General features: G+C 44.6%; 1 protein-coding gene across 2 annotated transcripts in view; it reads right to left on the reverse strand.

Moving 5' to 3' along the window:
* LOC147125174 (uncharacterized) overlaps positions 1-20710 on the reverse strand; it is a 121792-nt gene that overhangs the window by 39242 nt on the left and 61840 nt on the right. Inside the window, exons 6-10 of one of the 2 annotated variants that reach the window (XM_085998629.1) lie at positions 17756-17837; positions 15173-15430; positions 11506-11757; positions 3684-3911; positions 1377-3026 (exon numbers count right to left, since the gene is read on the reverse strand). In XM_085998629.1, the coding sequence (XP_085854755.1) occupies positions 1377-3026; positions 3684-3911; positions 11506-11757; positions 15173-15430; positions 17756-17837 (2470 nt within the window). The remainder of the gene's footprint in view (positions 1-1376; positions 3027-3683; positions 3912-11505; positions 11758-15172; positions 15431-17755; positions 17838-20710) is intronic. The other variant, XM_085998632.1, reaches the window with a different exon arrangement.

The following is a 20710-nucleotide window of genomic DNA, read 5'->3' on the forward strand; positions in this document are numbered from 1 at the left end:
CTCCACCACAGGCCCCGCTACACCCATGGGAGCGGCCCTCATCTCCATGGCAACGGGTACACATTGATTTTGCTGGTCCATTTATGGACTCAATGTTTTTAATCGCCGTGGATGCACATTCGAAATGGCCAGAGGTCATTAAAATGTCCTCCACCACCACAGAGAAAACTATTGCAGTCCTACGGACCATCTTCGCCAGGAATGGCTTGCCAGAACAGATTTGCTCCGACAATTGACCACAGTTTGTGTCCGTGGATTTCCGGAGGTTTTTGAGGAATAATGGGGTAAAGCATTACACATCCGCCCCATATCATCCAGCCACAAATGGATTGGCTGAGAGGTTTATTCAAACCTTTAAAAAAGCAATAAAGGCGATGTATAACGACAACATACCACTGCAACACAAGGTGGATAATTTCTTGTTTGCTTACCGAAATGCGACACATGCAGTCACCAACCAAGCTCCAGCCATGATGTTCTTTAACTGCGGGTTAAGTTGTCGCCTGGATTTGCTCAAACCAAACATAAGACGAGATGTTGAGAATAAGCAATTCCAGCACATCAATGAAAAGCCCACCCGGAGCTTCAAGATAGGGCAACCAGTCTTGGCCCGCGACTACCGAACAGAAAAATGGCAGCCAGGAACGATATGCACACGGCAGGGACCACTAATGTACACAGTGGACGTTGGAGAGAGCATCGTGAGACGCCATGCTGACCAGATTCTAGAGTCACAGGAACAAGGCAAACCCATATCACGAGCATGCGCACCTGGTGATGAACCCGAAGTACAGATTGTGTCTACCTCAAAATCAGTGGTATTGGAAGCTGACGAACCAACCAATGACAATGAGCCAGAATCGACTTCGCCGCAAGAACAGGATACTCGAGAAAGGCGCTATCCAGACAGGATCAGGGAGCCGCCTCAAAGACTGAATTTATAAATGATTACTTTCAGCTGATGTATATAGTACAAAGAAAATTGTAATTGTAGTTATTATTCAATTGTTAAATGAATGTTATGTACTGTTTATCTAAAAGGGGAGGAATTGTTGTGTATGTACCTTTAAGAGAGAACTGCTTTTATACTGTAGTACCGGCAGTGACCACACCTGTATATAAAGCCGTAGCTGGCTTCTGTACTTTCAGTTCCAGCATACCCTCTGTTCAGTAAACACCGCTATTACCATTCTCCTGCAGTCCGTGTGTTATTGATGCGCGGACACTACAGGTTTCAAAGTACAATTACTTTGGGGGAGCGCAAGAAGATCGGAGGCATAATATTGTTTACACGGACAGCAAAGTTAGGTTTCAGGATTTTAGTAAAGTATTCAACCTTCAAGGAAAAGTAAGTTACTAAATATGAAAAGTCAAACCTGACTCCATCCTTTGAAAATCATCGTTGCTCTCCGAATCATCCATACAATGGACGACATTTGAAGACTGCTCCTCCTGGACTCTGGAATTACTATTTACTGCATTGCCCGATAGGTCATCCCCATTGTCTTGTGTACCAGCGAAGGCTAAAGGTTTACTGTCGACTATAGGGTGCACATTGACTGAACACTGGAGTTCATCTGTGGATGATGCTCGCATATCTGCATCTGCAGAATGTGCCTTCTTGCAGAACAATGTTGATTCTTCACTTGCACTTCTTGGCATCATGTGTTTATTGCACTTCAGGGTGGTCTTGGGTTCAGTTACATCACCTTCAGATGACTTATCCACCATGGCTTCTACCCAGCTCTTCAAAGAAATGTTGACGCAGTCACTTTTTACTGGGGCCACATCCTGTTTCAATGTAGGAATATCAGACTGAGAAGAGCTTAGAGTGATTTCTTCATCTCTTTCCTTCAGATGAGGATGGTGTTCTTTGTGGAGGCTTACGGTGTAACTGTCTACAGGGGTCCTCATCTCTGGTTTGTGACCATTGTCAAGCAGTATTGGCTGCTCATTGCAGGCTTCATCATCAGTCTTTATCATTGTGAGCTCCTCTACTGGTGCTGGGTCATACATAGCTGACTCAGCTGCCATTTTCTTTCTCTCATTCTCTTTTGATGGAAGAATCTCCTTTTTTATAGTTTCCTCCACAATGGAATCAGAAGCAGTTTGACTGCTTTTCATGATTGGCAAAGACTCATCCCAACTTGAGAGCTTCATTGTTGCGGGTCTTCCACGTTCAAAGGATTCCGGTACAACAGAGTCTTTTGCCTGATCATTATTGCTGTGAGTTTGTTGGACGACCGTTTTAGAGGCTTCACCAACCATAGAAGGATTTGCTTCTACATGTTTATCCAATTTGGTCATCCATGCATCATTCTTTTCCATTTTTTCAGTTGGTTTGACTCTTGGAGCAGGAACAGGAGGCAACTTGCTAGTCCTGGTTAACTGAACAACTTCTTCCTCAGAGGAATGAGGTACTGATCGGTTCCCTTGAAGTTCCAATTTAGGAGAGCTATTTGTAGTAGGAATTTCCCTGGTTACCAAATTGGACTTTGACTCAGTCACTGCAGAATGCTTTATTTCAGTGGGACAGCCTCTGTAATCTGGTGATCTAAGTTTTCTGAATGGAATTTTGGAAACGTCACTTGGAAGCTCATTGTTTGTTTTACTGGAATCAATTCCTCTTTCCCAAAAATGCCTCAGATTTTTAAAATGGCTGGGATCAGTGAGGGTTTCCTCTTCAGGGTGCTTATTACTTAAAGCACTTATGGTGAACACAGCACCTGGTTTATGGCCTCTCTCTCTCTCATCATCAGAAGGGGATGACGGATAGTTAGCTATTCTGGAAGTAGGTTGGAAGGCAGCCTTTGCTTGGTCAGTCATCTCAGCAGTCCCGTTCTTACCTGGCAACATTCTACTTGACGACTTCAGATCCTCAACAGGTGATTTTGGAGTTTCTCCTGCTGTTTCTAAAGCAATTTTCAGTCTTGGAATTCGAGATGTGGGTGACAGGTCCGATCTCTCAAGTGTCTGGCGAGCTTGTTGGTCTTCATTAGCAGTGGCTGCAGGTAGTTCTTGTGGATCTACAGTATATAAAGCAATATTCAGTTAATAACAAATCCAGGCATTGCAGGTAAAGTTACACTAAAGTGAACTGGGCAGATGTTAAATCAGTAAAACTTCCCATGATAAAATGACGCATTTTTGTCCAGCTGTGACTTGTTATTGGCTCTGTTAATTCAGTCACGAGACACAAGTTAAAATTAGCTGTACTCTCAGAAATCTTGTCCCTGCCCAAAATCAGTACCAAGTTTCAAGGATTCTTCAGCTATCTCCGGGTAGTTCACTTGAGGAAGAAACCAAGCCACACAATTCAAACAAACATGTTGTGTGATTAGTTCATATATGTGTATATTTGGCAGCTCCTTTAAAACTTGTGGGATAAGTTTCAAATGACACCAAGGCCATTAACTGTCTTGAAGCTAATTGAACACATTGTACTATCTTCACAAGACCCTTGGGAAAAGGAAGGAGAGCCACATCTCATGTCAAGATTTCATGTTCAACTGATGATATAATTTGCAGCATAGTATTAACACTTCTACTTTCTTAAAACAGGAAAAAAAGGCTTGTCAGATATTTCTCAAAAGAAGACATTGCCCCTTTTAATGTTTTTCCTTTTTTTGATGGGGTAAAAGGAAAAGTTTACTGAAGTAATAATTGTAAGCACCATACATCACCTGGCTCAGAGGCAAGGGTTTCTGGCTCACTTTCTTTGGATGAGCTCTTCCATTTTGGAATCCGGGTAATGCTGGAGGTAGCCATTTTCCTTTTGTCACTGGTCTCTGGAATCTGGTAAATGGGTGCCCCTTTATAGTGTGTGGCCATGCTCTTCTTTGGTTTTTGCATGTCCAGGACCTTCTCCTGTATCGGAGATGCTACAGTCGAAACTGAGGCAAGACCTTGACCTGAAACAGAAAAATTGATACTCACTTAACTGACAGCTATTTTCCAACATAACCTTCTCAGTTCACAAAATGTATAATAAATACATTGCAATTTCACTTAGTGCTGAAATATACACAAATTGTCTGATTTAAGATGACTAGCAAGTGGATACCACAGCTGAATTGAATCCCGCTCAGACTGGAAAGGAAACGTTTGAAGAAGCCTAAACTCAATGCCTAGTTGGCAAGAGTCTTCAGCATGAAACTGACCATAACAGTGACAGAAAATGGCAATCTAACTCAGAGGGTATAACACAGGGAAAAAGTGTGGGGAAAAGTCCCACTATACATGGGATTTCTTCGGAGAGGGTCGCACCCTTCGTCCACTATTGTAATGAGGGTATGCAATTGTTTTTATTTCAGGGCGATCTTTATTATTATCTTCCATAATCAGTATGAAGTGGTCAAGGCTTTCCTGTTGCCTTGTCTGCCTCAGTCGAAGGGTTCAACCTGAAACGTTGACTCGGTTTCTCTCTCCTCGATGCTGCCTGACCTGCTGAGTGTTTCCAGCACTTTCTGTTGTTGTTTAAATATATAACCCATTTGTTCTTTTCCTTCCCCATTTTAAAAAGAGACAAGGAACCCCCTTCCAGAATTCAGTAAATGCTGCTGTGCTGCCAGCAGGTGCATAAAAGTAACCAGGGATGATTAGTGTTTGAAAGGCCACATTGTGTAATTCTGTCATTTAAAATTTCCTTTACTGCTAAAAGTGCTATAGGAGGCGACTGAGGCAGACAAGGCAACAGGAAAGCCTCGAAAGTTTCATACTGATTATGGAAGATAATAATAATAATAAAGATCGCCCTGAAATAAAAACAATTGCATACGCTCATTACAAGTGTGGAAATGTATTTGAAAGTAGAAGGGAAAATTACTCAAAGCTCCCAATGGGTTTAAAGAGATATGATGGAACAGTGATATTTATGGTACATCTGCCCCTCTGGTTTTTGATTAACTTCGAGCACATTAAGATAAAAGAGACCATCACTAGGGATCAGAACACCTTTAGTACTCTTGGGTCTGATGTCTGAGTGGATATAGAGACATGTTTCCACTACATTACACAGATGTGACATTTCCATTTCCCACACCAGCTATGTCTTGTGGCTCATATTGGGACAGTCATTTAACATTTCCTTTTTCTATTTCCATTTCAATTGTTTAAAAAAAACACCACACATTTGTTAAACCGGTGCTGATTGTTAGATCCGTGGTTCAGTGGATAAATAATCACACGGATGCTGTACATAAACAAACAGGTCTTTACTGGAGGAGGGTAATCTCTAGACTGGGGTACAGAGGCATGCGCACAGCTTATATACCGGTGTGGTCACTGCCGGTACTACAGTACACAGGAGCTGTAAAAAGTAGTTCTGACTTAAAGGCACATACACTACAATTCCTCCCTTTTTAGATTAATACCCCCTCAATATTCAAATAACAATTACATTTTTATATGTACATTCAATAACGAAAGTCCATTTATAGATTCAGTCTTTGGGGCGGCTTCCTGACCCTTTCGGGATAGCGCCTTTCCAGAGGTTCTTGTTCTTGTTCTTGGTGCAGAGGCGATTCTGACCCCTTTTCATCGGGTTCCACTGCTACTGGGTCTGAAGTAGATGCTACCGGTATGTCGGGTTCATCCCCAGGTACTCGAGACATGGGGTTGACGCATTCCTGTGATGCTAAGATCTGATCGACGTGGCATCTCACAATGTTCTCCCCGACATCCACTGTGTACATTAATGGCCCCTGCCTTGTACATATCGTTCCGGGTTGCCACTTCTCTGTTCGATAGTCCCGGGCCAAGACTGGTTGCCCTACATTGAAGCTCCTTGTCGGCTTCTCGTTGATGTGCTGGAATTGTTTGTCCTCAACATTTCTTCGCACATTTGGTCTGAGCAAGTCCAGACGAGATCTCAACCTTCGGTTAAAGAACATCATGGCCGGGGTCTGGTTGGTAACTGCATGTGTTGCGTTTCAGTAGGCTAATAAGAAATTTTCCAGCTTATGCTGTAGTGGAATTTCCTCGTCGCACATGGCCTTTATCGCCTTCTTAAAGGTTTGTACGAACCTCTCAGCCAATCCATTGGTGGCTGGATGATACGGGGCGGATGTGTAATGCCTTACCCCATTCCTTTTCATGAATTTTTGGAACTCGTCGGACACAAACTGTGGTCCATTATCAGAGCAGATCTGCTCTGGCAAACCGTTTCTGGCAAATATGGTCCGTAGGACTGCAATCGTTTTCTCTGTAGTGGTTGAAGACATCTTTATCACCTCAGGCCACTTTGAATGAGCATCCACTGCTATTAAGAACATTGAGTCCATGAATGGACCAGCGAAATCAATGTGCACCCGTTGCCATGGAGAGGAGGGCCACTCCCATGGGTGTAGAGGGGCATGTGGTGGTGCATTTTGGACCTTCTGGCATCCTAAGCAGCTCTTAGTTAGGTCATCGATTTGTTGATCGATTCCCGGCCACCACACATAAGCCCTAGCAAGGCTTTTCATTTTCACTCCCCCCCCCAGATGACCTTCATGTAGCTCATTTAGCACTCGCTCCCTTAACTTGGGTGGAATCACCACTCTGGATCCACACATCACTGTCCCCTGGCATACTGACAGCTGTTCTCTTCTGGATGAGAATGCTGGCAACAGTGAGTCGCCATGTGTTGGCCATCCCCTCACCGTCAATTCATATACCTGTGACAGCGTTGGATCATTGCGGGTCTCCTTCTCTATATCCGCGTTTGTTACTGGCAATCGTTCAATTATCGATGAATAAAATATCTCAATAGGGTCCACTGCTGGTGTTTCCTCCACCGTAGGCAGTGGCAGGCACGATAGCCCATCAGCGTTCCCATGCTGTTTCGTGCCTTTATATTCTATTTCATATTGATTCGCCCCTAGAAACAGGGACCATCTTTGTAACCGCTGTGCAGTCATTACTGGCACGCCCTTCTTAGGATTAAAGATGGAGACAAGTGGTTGGTGGTCAGTCAGCAAGGTGAACTTCTGCCCGTGCAAATAGTGGTTGAATGTTTTTACTCCCCATACTAGGCTGAGGGCCTCCCCGTCAATCTGGGCGTAGTTGCGCTCGGCTGAGGTTAGTGACCGAGACGCAAAGGCTACTGGCCTCTCCAACCCGTCTGGGAATTTGTGCGACAGCACCGCTCCAATGCCGTAAGGTGATGCATCACATGCCAAATGAATTGGTAGTGCTGGGTTGAAATGGGCCAACACCTCTTTTGATGTGATCAATTCTTTACACTTCTGGAAAGCTCATCTACGTTAGTCATCCCACTTCCATGGTACCCCTGTTTGCAGTAGGGTGTTCAGCGGGTGTAATACCGTAGACAAATTTGGTAAGAACTTGTGGTAATAGTTTACCAGCCCGAGGAACGACCTCAGTTGTGACACATTTTCTGGTGCTGGAGCCTTGACTACTGCCTCAATCTTCTCAGGGGACTTATGTAACCCCTCTTCATCGATGACGTGGCCGCAATACGAGATCTGTTTCTGGAAAAACTCGCACTTGTGGCGATTAGCTCGTAGCCCATATTCCTTTAATCTGGCGAGCACCTTCTCTAAGTTAGCGAGGTGATCACCGTCATTTTCGCCCGTGACCAAGATGTCGTCCAAATAACACTGGGTCCCTGGAATCCCTTGCAGGACCTGATCCATCGCCCTTTGCCAGATAGCCGGAGCCGAGGCTACTCCAAACACCAGCCGGTTGTATTGATAGAGACCTTTATGGGTGTTGATCGTAAGGTCATGTTTCGAAGCTTCTTCTACCTCCATTTGCAAGTACACCTGGGCTAGATCAATTTTGGCGAAGCGTTTACCTCCAGATAGCGAGGCGAAAATTTCCTCAATTCGTGGAAGCGGATATTGCACCGTGTGAAGGACTGGGTTCACTGTCACCTTAAAATCCCCACAGATGCAGGCCTTCTTTGGTTCCCCAGGCATATTACTCAACGACCTCTTCATTACAGGAACGATGGGTGTAGCCCACTCGCTCCAGTCCACTTTGGACAGTACTCCTGAACGTTCCAACCCTTCCAGCTCTGCTTCAACCGCTGGTCTGATCGCATAAGGCACTGGTCTGGCCTTCAGAAACTTTGGGCTTACATTTTCCTCTATTTTAATTGTTGCTGTTATTCCTTTTAGTGTTCCTAGTCCCTCCTGGAACACTTCTTTTGCGTCAGTTAGCATTTTTGACAGTCGTCCAGGTGTGATGTCGTCATCCTTTTTGTCCTCAACCTTCAGTGCCTGTATGGAATACCAATCTAATTGTATCTTTCGGATCCATTCACGTCCTAGCAGTGGTGGTCCTCCATTTGGCAATACATATATATCCATTTTAGGTATTTCCTGACCTTTATATATGTCACTTTCACCCTTATTTTCCTTTTGGGGTAGACTTTTTGCCCCATATACGTCTTCAAGACAATCTCTGTAGCTTTCAAGGGTATGTGTGAAAATACCCGCTTGTAGTCTCTTTGATTTATGACTGTTAGAGCTGACCCTGTGTCCAATTCCATTTCCACTTGGACTCCGTCTATCTTGAGTGTAACCCAGATAGTCTGGTGATCCTCCATTTCAGTTACATTATGTAGTTTCAGATAACCCAGCTCCTTGCTTCCGGAGTCTGTGTCACTTTTCTGTTCGTCTGAACCACTGTCCATCACCTGGTGTACCTTTTTGTACTTCTCCTGTGGAGATTTCTTGCTGTTGGTTTTCTTCCCAGACCTGCAGACTCTTGCTATGTGTCCTGCTTTCCCACACTGTCTGCACACTTGGTCCTTGAACCAACAATCTTTCTGGTCATGTGTTGTTCTGCTGCAGCGATAGCACTTCCCTGTTCCATAGGTCATTTCGTTGGTGCCATATTCTTGCGGTCTCCGTTGTATCTCTGCAGCGCCCCTTGCGGCTGCTTCGTGTGATACTGCCATACTGAAAGCTTTGTCTAGCGTAAGGTCCTTTTCTGATAGAAGCTGTTTCTGGGTTCCTTCACTTTGTAGCCCACACACAAACTTGTCCCTTAACGTGTCTGCTAGTCCCGCTCCAAACTGGCAGTATTTCGATAGCTTGCGCAGTTCCGTTAGGTATTCAGCATTGCTTTCGCCTTTGTGTTGGTTCATTTTATGGAACTTAAATCGTTCTGCTATCAGCAGCAGTGTGGGGTTTAAGTAGTCCTGTAGGATTTCTACTACGCTTTCAAAATTCTTGTTTGCCGGCTTCTCTGGGGTTATTAGATTTCGCAGTAACCCATAAGTTTTTGCACCCATGGAATTTAACAGAACCAGTGCTTTATTAGCATCTGGCACTTCATTTGCCCTGCAGTACACCTCAATATGTTCCACATATGTCGCCCAATCTTCGACTTCATTGTCTAACGTAGAGATACTGCCACTCTTCGGCATCCTTGGTTGTGCATTAACTATCACCAATGGCGCCTCCCGCGCTTCCCCTTCTTCTCCGCTGGCACAAAATGGCGTCTCCTGCGCTTTCCTTCCTTCCCGTGCTCGCCCGTCTTCTCCGCTGCGGCTTCGCAAAATGTCGTCTCCCGCGCTCTTCCTTCTTCTCCGCGGCTCAATGGCGCCTCCCTGCGCTCTCCCTGCTTCTCTACGGCTCAATGGCGTCTCCCCTTGCTTCGCCCCACGGACCCTGATCAGCCCGTGATCCCTGGCTGTGCTCTGCGCGTTCTTCTCTTGATATTTGTCGACGCCGCTCAGTCTAGAACCCGGCTGTTTCTTACCCCCTCTCTCCGGTTTGCAGTATTTTTCCTCGACGCCACTTGGTGATCAACCCCCGGCTGCGCCCTGCTCTCTTCACCCTCTTTCTTACCCCGTCGACGCTGCTCGGCTCTCTCTCTGCCGTCGGTCGGCTCCAGCCGCCGCTGCTCGGGAAGGGTCTGCTCTGGACCCGTCGTCGGTCTCTTACTGCTCGTTGTGGCTGGGGAACCAAGCCCGGCTCTCCACAGCCTCCCCAGCGAAGTTGGATCTCTGCCTGACTGTTGGGCGTTTGCTCGCGGTCAACGCCCGTGTTCCTGGACTTACAGAATCACAGAAACCCCACAGTGCAGATAGAGGCCATTTCGGCCCATCGAGCCTGCACCGACACATATCCCACCCGATCCCCGTAACCCCCACACCAACACATATCCCACCCTATCCCTGTAACCCCACGTATTTAATCCCCCTAACAGTAAGGGTCAATTTATCATAGCCAATCAACCTAACCCGCACATCTTTGGACTCGACTTTTTTTTTTACGTTGCAGGTAGATTCGAATCGACACTCGTCGCCACTGTTAGATCCGTGGTTCAGTGGATAAATAATCACACGGATGCTGTACATTAACAAGTAACAGGTCTTTACTGGAGGAGGGTAATCTCTAGACTGGGGTACAGAGGCATGCGCACAGCTTGTATACCGGTGTGGTCACTGCCGGTACTACAGTATACAGGAGCTGTAAAAAGTAGTTCTGACTTAAAGGCACATACACTACACCGATGACCTTGATGATTCTAACCAGGAAGAGAGTTACTTAACCAGTGTGGATTCAGCATGGAGCTTTGTCATTGACAAACTGCTGACTGGAAAGAACTGCTGACCCCCAACAATAAGGGGGCTGTATTAACATAAGGAGATAGTCGGTAGTGGGCTGGGAAAAGTGTAAGAAAATTGAATAAACAGATGTGCAGCTGAAGTGATAGGTTGGTAAGCACATTGGATCAATGGCAATCCTCTGCACGGATGTTCATCCAGGTCCTTCACACGGTCAGGCTCTCTAACTGTTCCCAACTCGTTTCCCCATGCATCACCAATTAGGCCATTTTAAACAGTTAAAGACTTTGGTTTTTAACCATGGTGTTGCCGATAATGAAATATCCTCTTGAACTATTGTATTGTATGGCTAGATGGTGGTAATTTGGAGACAGAGGCAGCTAGGTAGTTTTTTTTTTTTAAAACAATCGGCAAGGCCTGAATCATTAGGGCAGCACGGTGGCATAGTGGTTAGCACTGTTGCCTCACAGCGCCAGGGACCCGGGTTCGAATCCGGCCTCGGGTGACTGTGCAAACTCCACACAGACATTCTCCCCGTGTTTGCGTGGGTTTCCTCCGGGTGCTCCGGTTTCCTCCCACAGTCCAAAAATGTGCAGGTTAGGTTGATTGGCTATGATAAATTGACCCTTAGTGTTAGGGGGATTAAATACGTGGGGTTACGGGGATAGGGTGGGATATGTGTTGATGTAGGGGTTACAGGGATCGGGTGGGATATGTGTCGGTGCAGGCTCGATGGGCCGAAATGGCCTCTATCTGCACTGTGGGGTTTCTGTGATTCTGTGATTACTTATTGGGCATTTCTCAGAAGCTCAATGAACATATTCCAGGGATTTCAAAGGAAGTGATTGACACACACACACCACACACGCAATGAGTGTGGACTGAGTACTCATCATTTGTCCCCCACCGCCAATAATGTCAACAAAAATCATCTTTTGGATCTTCAGATGAGAAGAAACATTTCAGGACCACACACTCACCATTCAAATTACTGCGCTCAGACTCTTCCGGAGCCTTCCGTGTTTCCTCTGTAAATTCGAAATGACTCTGCGCTTTTGGAATCAGAGTGCAGCCAACAGTCGACGCAGTTCTTTGGTCCCTAATCTCAGCAGTCTGGTAGGCTTGTGTCCTATCGCAGTGGCTACCTGCAACATTGCCTTGTTTTGTCAGGTCTGGAGCCTGTTCACAAGTTGGAGACTCTGCACTGGAGACTGCAGGAATTCTGTGCTGATCTGTAACAGAGAATATATTAGCTCAATCCAACAAGTAGCCCCTTCACAATATGGCCTCACCTGGTTCCCAATACAGGGCAATATTATTTCAAGTACAAAAAAAACCCAAACAATTTGAAAATTAGTATGCTTCAAGCGGCAATAAAATAAGTCTTTTTAAAAGAAAGAATTAACTTCGAAACAGAACTCTACTGCAAAAATCGGACAGATATCAAAGACAACCTTTGGCTTAGTGTCCATTTTCAATATAAGCAAGACAGAGCAGACTTTGGCTACATATTCTCACTGGGAATCAGTAGAGCCCCTATACATAGGTTCTCTCCTGAGGGGTAAAGCAGCAAAACCAGAAATATCTCCAACTGTGTATAACCTAATTTTCTCCTTACACCTCAGGTCAAGGGTGGGGGGGGGGGGGAATGATGCATTTTGGGAGGACTAACAAGGCAAGGGAATACACAATGAATGGTAGGACCCTAAAAAGGACAGAGGATCCTTGGTGTGCATGTACATATCTACCTGTCCTGCTGCCTTCAGGGATCTAAGGTGGTTAAAAAGGCATATGGGATACTTATATTCTATGCCTCGGCTAATGAAGGCAAGAGCAGGGAGGTTATGATGGAGCTGTACAAAACGCTAGTTAGGCCACAGCTGGAATACTGTGTGCAGTTCTGGTCACCACACTATAGGAAGGATGTGATTGCATTGGAGCGGGTGCAGAGGAGATTCACCAGGATGTTACCTGGGCTGGAGTGCTTCAGCTATGAAGAGAGACTGGACAGGCTAGGGTTGTTTTCCTTAGAGCAGAGAAGGCTGAGGGGGGACCTGATTGAGGTGTACAAAATTATGAGGGGCATAGATAGGGTAGATAGAAAATGAACTTTTCCCCTTAGTAGAGGGGTCAATAACCAGGGGGCATAGTTTCAAGGTAAGAGGCAGGAGATTTAGAGGGGATTTGAGGAAAAACTTTTTCACCTAGAGGGTGGTTGGAATCTGGAACTCACTGCCTGAAAGGGTGGTAGAGGCAGGAACCCTCACAACATTCAAGAAGCATTTAGATGATCACTTGAAATGCAAAATAGTAAAATCCGACAGACTATAGTTATTTTTAAACTAATTTTTGAAAACCATGGGAGAAGTTTTAACCCCCCCCCCCCCCACCAACATGCTCCCCTGCTCCCACCCTGCCAATATTTGAGCCTCGAAGTGTTTATACAAGGAAAAGTGGCCTGGGAGCATTTAGGCAGGTTCAAAATTTTAAATCACGTTTTAAAAACCATTTTTACTGCGGTGAGTTGCATAGAGTGTCTGTGTCCCACTCGAGAGGGGGGAAATACATATATGACATACTCTTCTCTTTGCTCAATATTTAAATCAGGCTCCCACAGTGCAGTTAGGAGCCCGATTTAAATTTAACAGCTATGCGCCAGATTTCCAGGCAAGTGCTTTTTAGAGCACTGCTTGTGGGCTAGGAGGAGCAAGAATGCTCCCCCCGCCCCTCAAACAAATCTGCTGCGTTCGGCCAACCCCCCACCCCCAAGCCGGAGATCCTGAGCCTTTCCCACTCTTTCCCCCCCCCCCGCCCCTCCCCTCCCCGATTGCCGATCCAGAAAGAGCAGGGTAAACAATAGGATCTTGCAAAACAGGCATCCTTATTTTATAGATTGTACATTTCGGAGTGTGTAGTGTTGTATAGTATTGTGCCCACATGTGAATCATTTTATTTGTAATCTGGACATAATAAGGTGAGCAAGGGTAAATCTATGATTGACTTTGTTAAACAAATCTTATTGTAAAATTTAATAAATTGGAAGACACCCACCAACCCAATCCAAACCACCACATTGCCCCTCATCACCAAATCACCCCCTGGTCTCTTCCCCCTATTGCTCTGGCTCCTTCTCCTCTTTCAAGCACCTTACCTTGGTCCACCACTCTCTCATTGGTTCACCACTCTTTCCTGTCCTTTAAAATACTCATTCTCTACCACCCCACAAGTCCCATTGCTTGATTCGCCCAGAGATATTGTTCCCCCTTTGGTCTCTGCACTGAGTAATTCCATATCCTTGGTGATTTATAGCTCTCTCTCAACTCTCCTTGCCGTCTTTCCTATGATTTCACTGCCCTCCCTAAACATCGCCCTCCGTATAAATTCTCCTACCCAGTTCATCTTGTTAGCTTGTGCAGTCTCTCTCCTCCCCTGATCACACACAAGGCCACCTCTGACCACCTTGTATCCTTCACCACCCACATTCCCCGACTGCCTTCCACGTTTGCTCCTGGGGAAAAAAAGCTCTCCTACAAGTGCATTTTCAAATTCCCAACTTTCTATGCTTTGGTCTTCTATTCACCACTTATGTAGATGTCAATCTGCTCACCACTCCCTCACCCTTGATGCCCTTGCCCCCAGTAAAACCGTTACTCTCTCCCATCATGGTTGTTCTCCCTGGTATCTTTGCTCCCTCAAGTCCAAGGCGTGCAGACTTGAGTGTAACTTAACCACAACTGGTTTAGCGATCCATCACCAGATATGGCTGGACTACATTGTTGCAGTACTGTGCTGCCGCATGTCATAAAAGTTGGCAAGCAGAGTGCAAGAAGGCAACATTAGCTACTACGATGGATTACAACAAGCTTCTCCTGGTAAAAGTCACTTGTGTTTCAGAATTGGTTAAGTCCAGTTATAAAATGACCAGTTACAAGTGATTTTACATTAAACAGTTCTCAAAAACAGGAAATACTTCAGTGTCAAACATAACATTTTAATCTCCTCCCTTTTAAATCCAGGGTTCTCCATTAAATGCAAGCTACAACTTTGGAATGGAACTTTATTTAAAGATAAGCAATACCAAGAGTTTTCATTAAACCAATTGGGCAAGATCTAATGCTACTCGATGTTAGTTTGCAGGTCCTTTGCTCTTCATTTATCTATTGACTCTTAAGGGACCAGTGTATTCTACTGTAGCATGATACAATCTTAAATGTTATCTGCATGCTTGCTGGTGTTTTAGTTGCTCCATGTTATCACTTTTACAATCTAAAATGAATCAGTTAGATGCAGCCTCGTGTTGAACTTCACTTTTTACATGTTGATGAAAGGCCACAACTCAAATCATCGCAGTTGAGCTTCACGGTCACAGGTCAAGGACATTCTATACAAAATATCCCAGGCTATGTATATGATTAGTTCTAAAGCAATGCAACAAAGGGAAGGAAGAATGAAAGTATACAGATACAGCCCACTCAAATCATCAGATTTTTTTTGGCACTAGATTCCTACATTAATGTTGCTTAATTCAAATTGCTAAATAATTCAATTTTTATCAATTTCAAAACAATTGAATTATCAGTAGACTGTACCACCATTTAAGAATTATAGAACACCTCAATAGAACATATTCCCCCTTTACCTACTCACCATTTAAATGGCCCTGTTCTAAGATATTAGCATTTGGTGCTGTTGGCTCCCCAGTTCTGCACAAGTCTCCTGAAGTACCCATAGGATTAATTCTTCTTGGAATTCGAGAAACACTGGAAGTGTACCTCATCTGCAGGTCGGTGGATATGTCAGAACCTGTGGGAGTCTGGTAGGTTTGTGGATGGTGAATATCTATATTCTTGGTTTGTTTCTGCCAATCTGAAGCTGGCTCAGATATTGGAGAAGATACAATAGGTCCTGCAACATACACCAGTTAAGAAAACTTAAGAGCTCCCTTAGAATTAAGAATTTATACCATGTATTCCTCATTGGGATCAAAAATAGACCACGCTCAGATTAGTAGAAACATTACTTATTCTTTCCTTAATCCATCTGCATTATAAAGAGTTCTCCAGTCTGATCATTATGGAACAACATTCAGCCGAGGAGGAACACAAGTAGGCCATGCAACCTCTTGAGCCTGATTCACCATTCATTCAATCAGATCATGGCTGATCTGTAGCTCAACTCCATTCACCCGCCTTTGATCCATATTCATCGATACCCTTACCTAACAAAATTCTATTGATCTCAGTATTATCAAAAGGGAGAATTTGGGAGGAGGGCAAAAAATTAAAGAAAACCAAAACACACATGAAGCATTCCATCTGAGTATGACTACGTTGGCAGGTTCTCATTCTCTCCCCATAATGGGCACTTGCTCCAATTCTGTAGCTACATTGATCTCTCCAATACCATTCATTTACCCCCAAGGAGATAGGAAGAAATGCTCTGAACACAGAACTGAGCCAAAGTGGCCTTAGATCAGGCTGTCCATCTATTCTAACAGGGATTTCAGACCAGGCTGTTTGTTTCCCCTCCAAAAAAAACCAAAGAGAATCCAGAACAGAATGTAAATATTTGCGGTTAATGAGGGAAGGAGGAGGAATCACCAAGGCATCTTCAGCCACTCTTGCACATTGTCTACTGGTTAAAGTGGTATTGGTAGAATCCTAGGAGGTGGTTCATCCCATTAGCCACAGATTGCTGCATTGTCCGAGTACAGTGAAAGGTCACTGACCTGAACCGTTAACTCGGTTTCTCTCTCCACAGATGCTGCCTGATCTGTTGAGTATTTCCAGCATTTTCTCTTTTTATTTTAGATTTCCAGCATCCACAGTATTTCGCTTTGGTGAAAATATCTGCTATGTAGTTTAATCCAGCCACTAGAGGGTGCTTTATTACAGCAACTTGTGTTCATGTTCCAAGTTTCAACGGCAGAACTTTAACTACTGTCTGGTGCTTTGTATTCCACATTTGCGCCCTAAAGTCTGTTGATCTGTAAGCTGAGACCAGTGCAGGGCGGGTTCATGAGAGCTACTCTTCCACCCAAGCTCAGAAAATTTAACAGTACCTGCCTTCAAATACAGAATGGTCATGGAAATGCCCACCTGCACTTAGGATTAGACAGCTAGGATTAAACTGCTAGTTTAAGCGCAGAAATCTTGAGAAGACACTCAAATGGGATGCAAACATTTTCAACCGGCATTGAGAAAGAGGATTTATATTTTTGCACGTAATTTTTAAGTCTTAATGCTGGGGGGAGGGGGAGCTTTTAAAAAATATATATATATATATCTTGGGAATGGAATATATTCACATGTTCCAGGTAGTTCTTTGCTCTCACAATAGTAACCTGATCACTCATCACAATGCCTTCCTCTTACAATCTAAAAGGTTTTTAAAATCCAAGTTTGGCATCGCCAGGCTAAGCAAAATGCAATTTCTTGATTTATCTGATATTCTCTCCTACGTTAATCCCCACAAAATTTGGGTCTTGGCTCTTAGTTTTCTCAACTTAAAAGGCACAGTTACAGTACGGGTGATCTGAAACATCGCTTCGAGAATACTGTGAGATGACGGGGAGGGTGGAGGAGAGAAATCACATCCCTGAAGTTCACGTGCAGATCGCCATCACTGGCTGTTCAAGCACACGTCCTTGAGAAGGTGATGTGCCGCTGCAAAAATTCTTATGCTTCCAATTCGGTACTATAACTATGTGGATCAAGAGAGTGACACATATGGCCCCATTAGTTACCTATGGCTGCACTGTTAAAGTATTCAGTTAAGCAAAGACAAAGCAGCTCTAACTCTAGCACATCGCCAACTTAGATCCAAAAGGAATCCAATCCCAGAAAGCTTGGGTAAGCAACTATACGGCATTTCTGTAAATGCAGCTATAAGGGGCTGTTCCAATACTTTACTCTATCTTACAATGACAAACAAAGTAATCCAACCAATGGATTTGAATTCCATCTGCACTGAATGCATTTAAAGGGGAAACTAGATAAACACATGAGGGAGAAAGGAATAGAAGGATATGCTGATAGGGTTAGATGAAGAGGGGTAGGATGAGGCTCTTGTGGAGCATAAATGCCGGCATAGATCAGTTGGGCCGAATGGCCTGTTTCTGTGCTGTAAATTCTATGCAATTCCACACGCTATGGCACCCCTCCCCATTGTAAATAGGCCAATAATTAGGATACACTGTCATTCAACCCCAGGGCAGATACTGTTAATTACCATTTTCAGGTGTTTCTAGAGCAACTCCCGCAGAGCTTGACTCATCACTGCTGCTTTCCAGAGGATCATATTGTGACTTACTCTGCAGTACAAAGAGAGAACAATAGTTAAATTTACAGGTTAAATATAATCAAAATCTCAACTAGGACATTATTAGCTGTACAACTGCTGCCAAAATAAATAATGAACATGAAAAGGTCACTTGACCTATGAAACCCATTCCCTCCAAAAACCACATACACGTATCATCCTATTCAACCATACCATCCTCCTCCAATGCCGCTAAAGCAGAAAGCAGAAAAGCAAATGGCAGGAAAAGAAGCACCAATGATTAAGTCCCTAGGATTCTCAGAAGCTGTGGTGGATATTATGTTGACAGAGATATGGGTGAGAAAACAAAGGCTTTTTGGCACACATGGAATCATGTCCCAGAAAAGGAAGCGCAGCCAGTCTGGAGGGAGGAGACACTGGCAGTCAGTGCCAACTCTACCACTGCACAGCTATTCAGTGCTGGAAATGTTTTATTGACCTCACCAGGTTGGCCAAGGTAAGTGAAGGCACAAGTGCTGTACAGATGCTGAGATACTGCTGATAGCAGGACTCACTTTTGCACCATACAGGACCACAAAGTCTAAAATGAAGTGAATGAGACAATTAGTAGGGACAAGAGACCCCCATCTTCCACCTGAAGGATACACCTGCTCTCCTACCATTCCACTGTCCCACATCACATTTCTTGCAATGTTTGGGTGAGAAAGCAAAAGACTGTTGGATTGCCTGCACCTGACAGCATGTTCACAAGGGAATGCCTGCAGACACATTGGTGAGAACACAATGTGAATTAGTCGGTAGCATATCTAAATGTTTATGTGCACACAGCCAGGAAAATACAGGCCTTAGTGTTTTCTAATTCCGCACTTTGGGCAGGATTTTCATTGGGCCTTGAGGCAGGATTGGAGGCGTGTGGGGGGTTAAAATCCTGAAATTGGGAGGCACGAACCCATCCCGCCCCCAACCACACCTCCATGCTAGTTTCAAAGGAGGCGGGTACCCGACCCGCACTGGGACCCGCCTCCCTGAGGCGGGAAGGGGATTAGTGCCAATTAACTGCCTATTAACAGGTAGTTTTTAGCCTAATCCCTATTTTCATTCTTGGTGTGGGATTCCCGACAGCTCCAAACCACGCCAAGTTAGCGAGGCTGGCCGTTGGGCTTGGAGGGGGTTGAGATGTCCGGTGTTCAGGTGCATGAGTGTAGAGGTAAGTGTGTTTGGTGTGTTTAAAGTGTTTAAAGAAGTTTTACTTACCTTTACAGCCTTCCTTCCTTCAGGTCTCGGGAGTCCCTCATCTCACCGGCACAGAAAGCAGAATGGCCGCAATCTGCCAAAAATTGCAGCATTCAGCTTTCTGTTCCAGAGAGATCTCTAAATCATCCTGAGAGGAAGGAATTAACTTGGAGTACAGATTGTCAGTGTTTGACAGCTTCAAACAGCTGTGAAACGCTGATATTTCATTTGTCAAAAGCTCTTGACAGATGAAATGTCAATCTTTGACATCACCGGTTGCCGGGTGGCCCTTAATTGGCCTGCTGAGCCCGCTGGGCGGGCTCAACAAGGTCAATCAAGTCAAAATCACGTGGGTTGGCTACAACTCGATGGAGGCAGGACTACAACCCCGAAAGTTGTAGTTCTGCCTCCAACACGAAAATCCAGCCCTTTATGTTCTTACCTAACCTGTGCTATACCCAACCCGAGAACAGAGTGTTCCTGATATGGATATTGAGCGCAAAGATAAAATGGTAAGATCTAATCGCCAGCAATGCATTCCATTATATGTGTTTTTAAGTATAAAAAATTTACAGTACATGTTCACTTTACAAGCCTAAGTAACTTCCAATTTCTTCAAACAAAATCTGACACCGAGCCACAAGGAGATTTGGGGGCAGATAACCAAAAGCTTGGTCAAAGAGGTAGGTTTTAAGGAGCATCTTAAAGGAGGAAAGAGAGGTAGAGAGGCAGAGAGGTTTAGACAGGGAATTCCAGAGTTTAGGACCTAGGCTTAAACAAAATTAGGGCTCATGGGATTGGGGGTAATATACTAGCAAGGATTGAGGATTTGTTAACGGACAGAAAACAGAGAGTAGGAATAAACGGGTCATTTTCGGGTTGGCAGGCTGTAATTAGTGGGTTACCACCAGGATCAGTGCTTGGGCCTCAGCTATTCACAATCTACATCAATGATTTGGACGAGGGGACAGAGTGTAATATATCCAAGTTTGCTGATGATACAAAGCTGGGTGGGAATGTAAGTTGTGAGGAGGCTGCAAAGAGGTTTCAAGGGGATGTAGACAAGCTAAGTGAGTGGGCAAGAACATGACAAATGAATATAATGCGGAGAAATGTGAAGTTATCCACTTTGGAAAGAAAAATAGAAAGGCAGAGTCTTCTTTAAATGGGAAATGTTGGTGTTCAGAGGGACCCTGGTGTCCTTGTACACAAATCACTGAAAGTTAGCATGCAGGTACAGCAAGCAATTAGGAAAGCAAATGGTGTGTTGGCATTTATTACAAGAGGATTTGAGTATAAGAGTAAAAACGTTTTACTGCAATTATATCGGGCCCTGGTGAGACCACACCTGGAGTATTGTGTACAGTTTTGGTCTCCTTACCCAAGGAAGGATATACTTGCCATAGAGGGAGTGCAACGAAGGTTCACAAGACTGATTCCTGGAATGGGGGGATTGTCCTATGAGGAGAGATGGAGTAGACTCGCCCTATGTTCTCTAGAGTTTAGAAGAATGAGAGGTGATCTTATTGAAAAATACAAAATTCTTACAGGGTTTGACAAGGTAGATGCAGGGAGGATGTTTCCCTTGGCTGGAGAGACTAGAACCAGGGGTCACAGTCTCAGAATAAAGGGTCGGCCATTTAGGACTGCGATGAGGAGTAATTTCTTCAC

Source organism: Somniosus microcephalus, chromosome 1 (genome assembly GCF_052327205.1).
Source record: "Somniosus microcephalus isolate GS21.2 chromosome 1, FLI_Smic_1.0, whole genome shotgun sequence".
Classification (NCBI taxonomy): domain Eukaryota; kingdom Metazoa; phylum Chordata; class Chondrichthyes; order Squaliformes; family Somniosidae; genus Somniosus; species Somniosus microcephalus.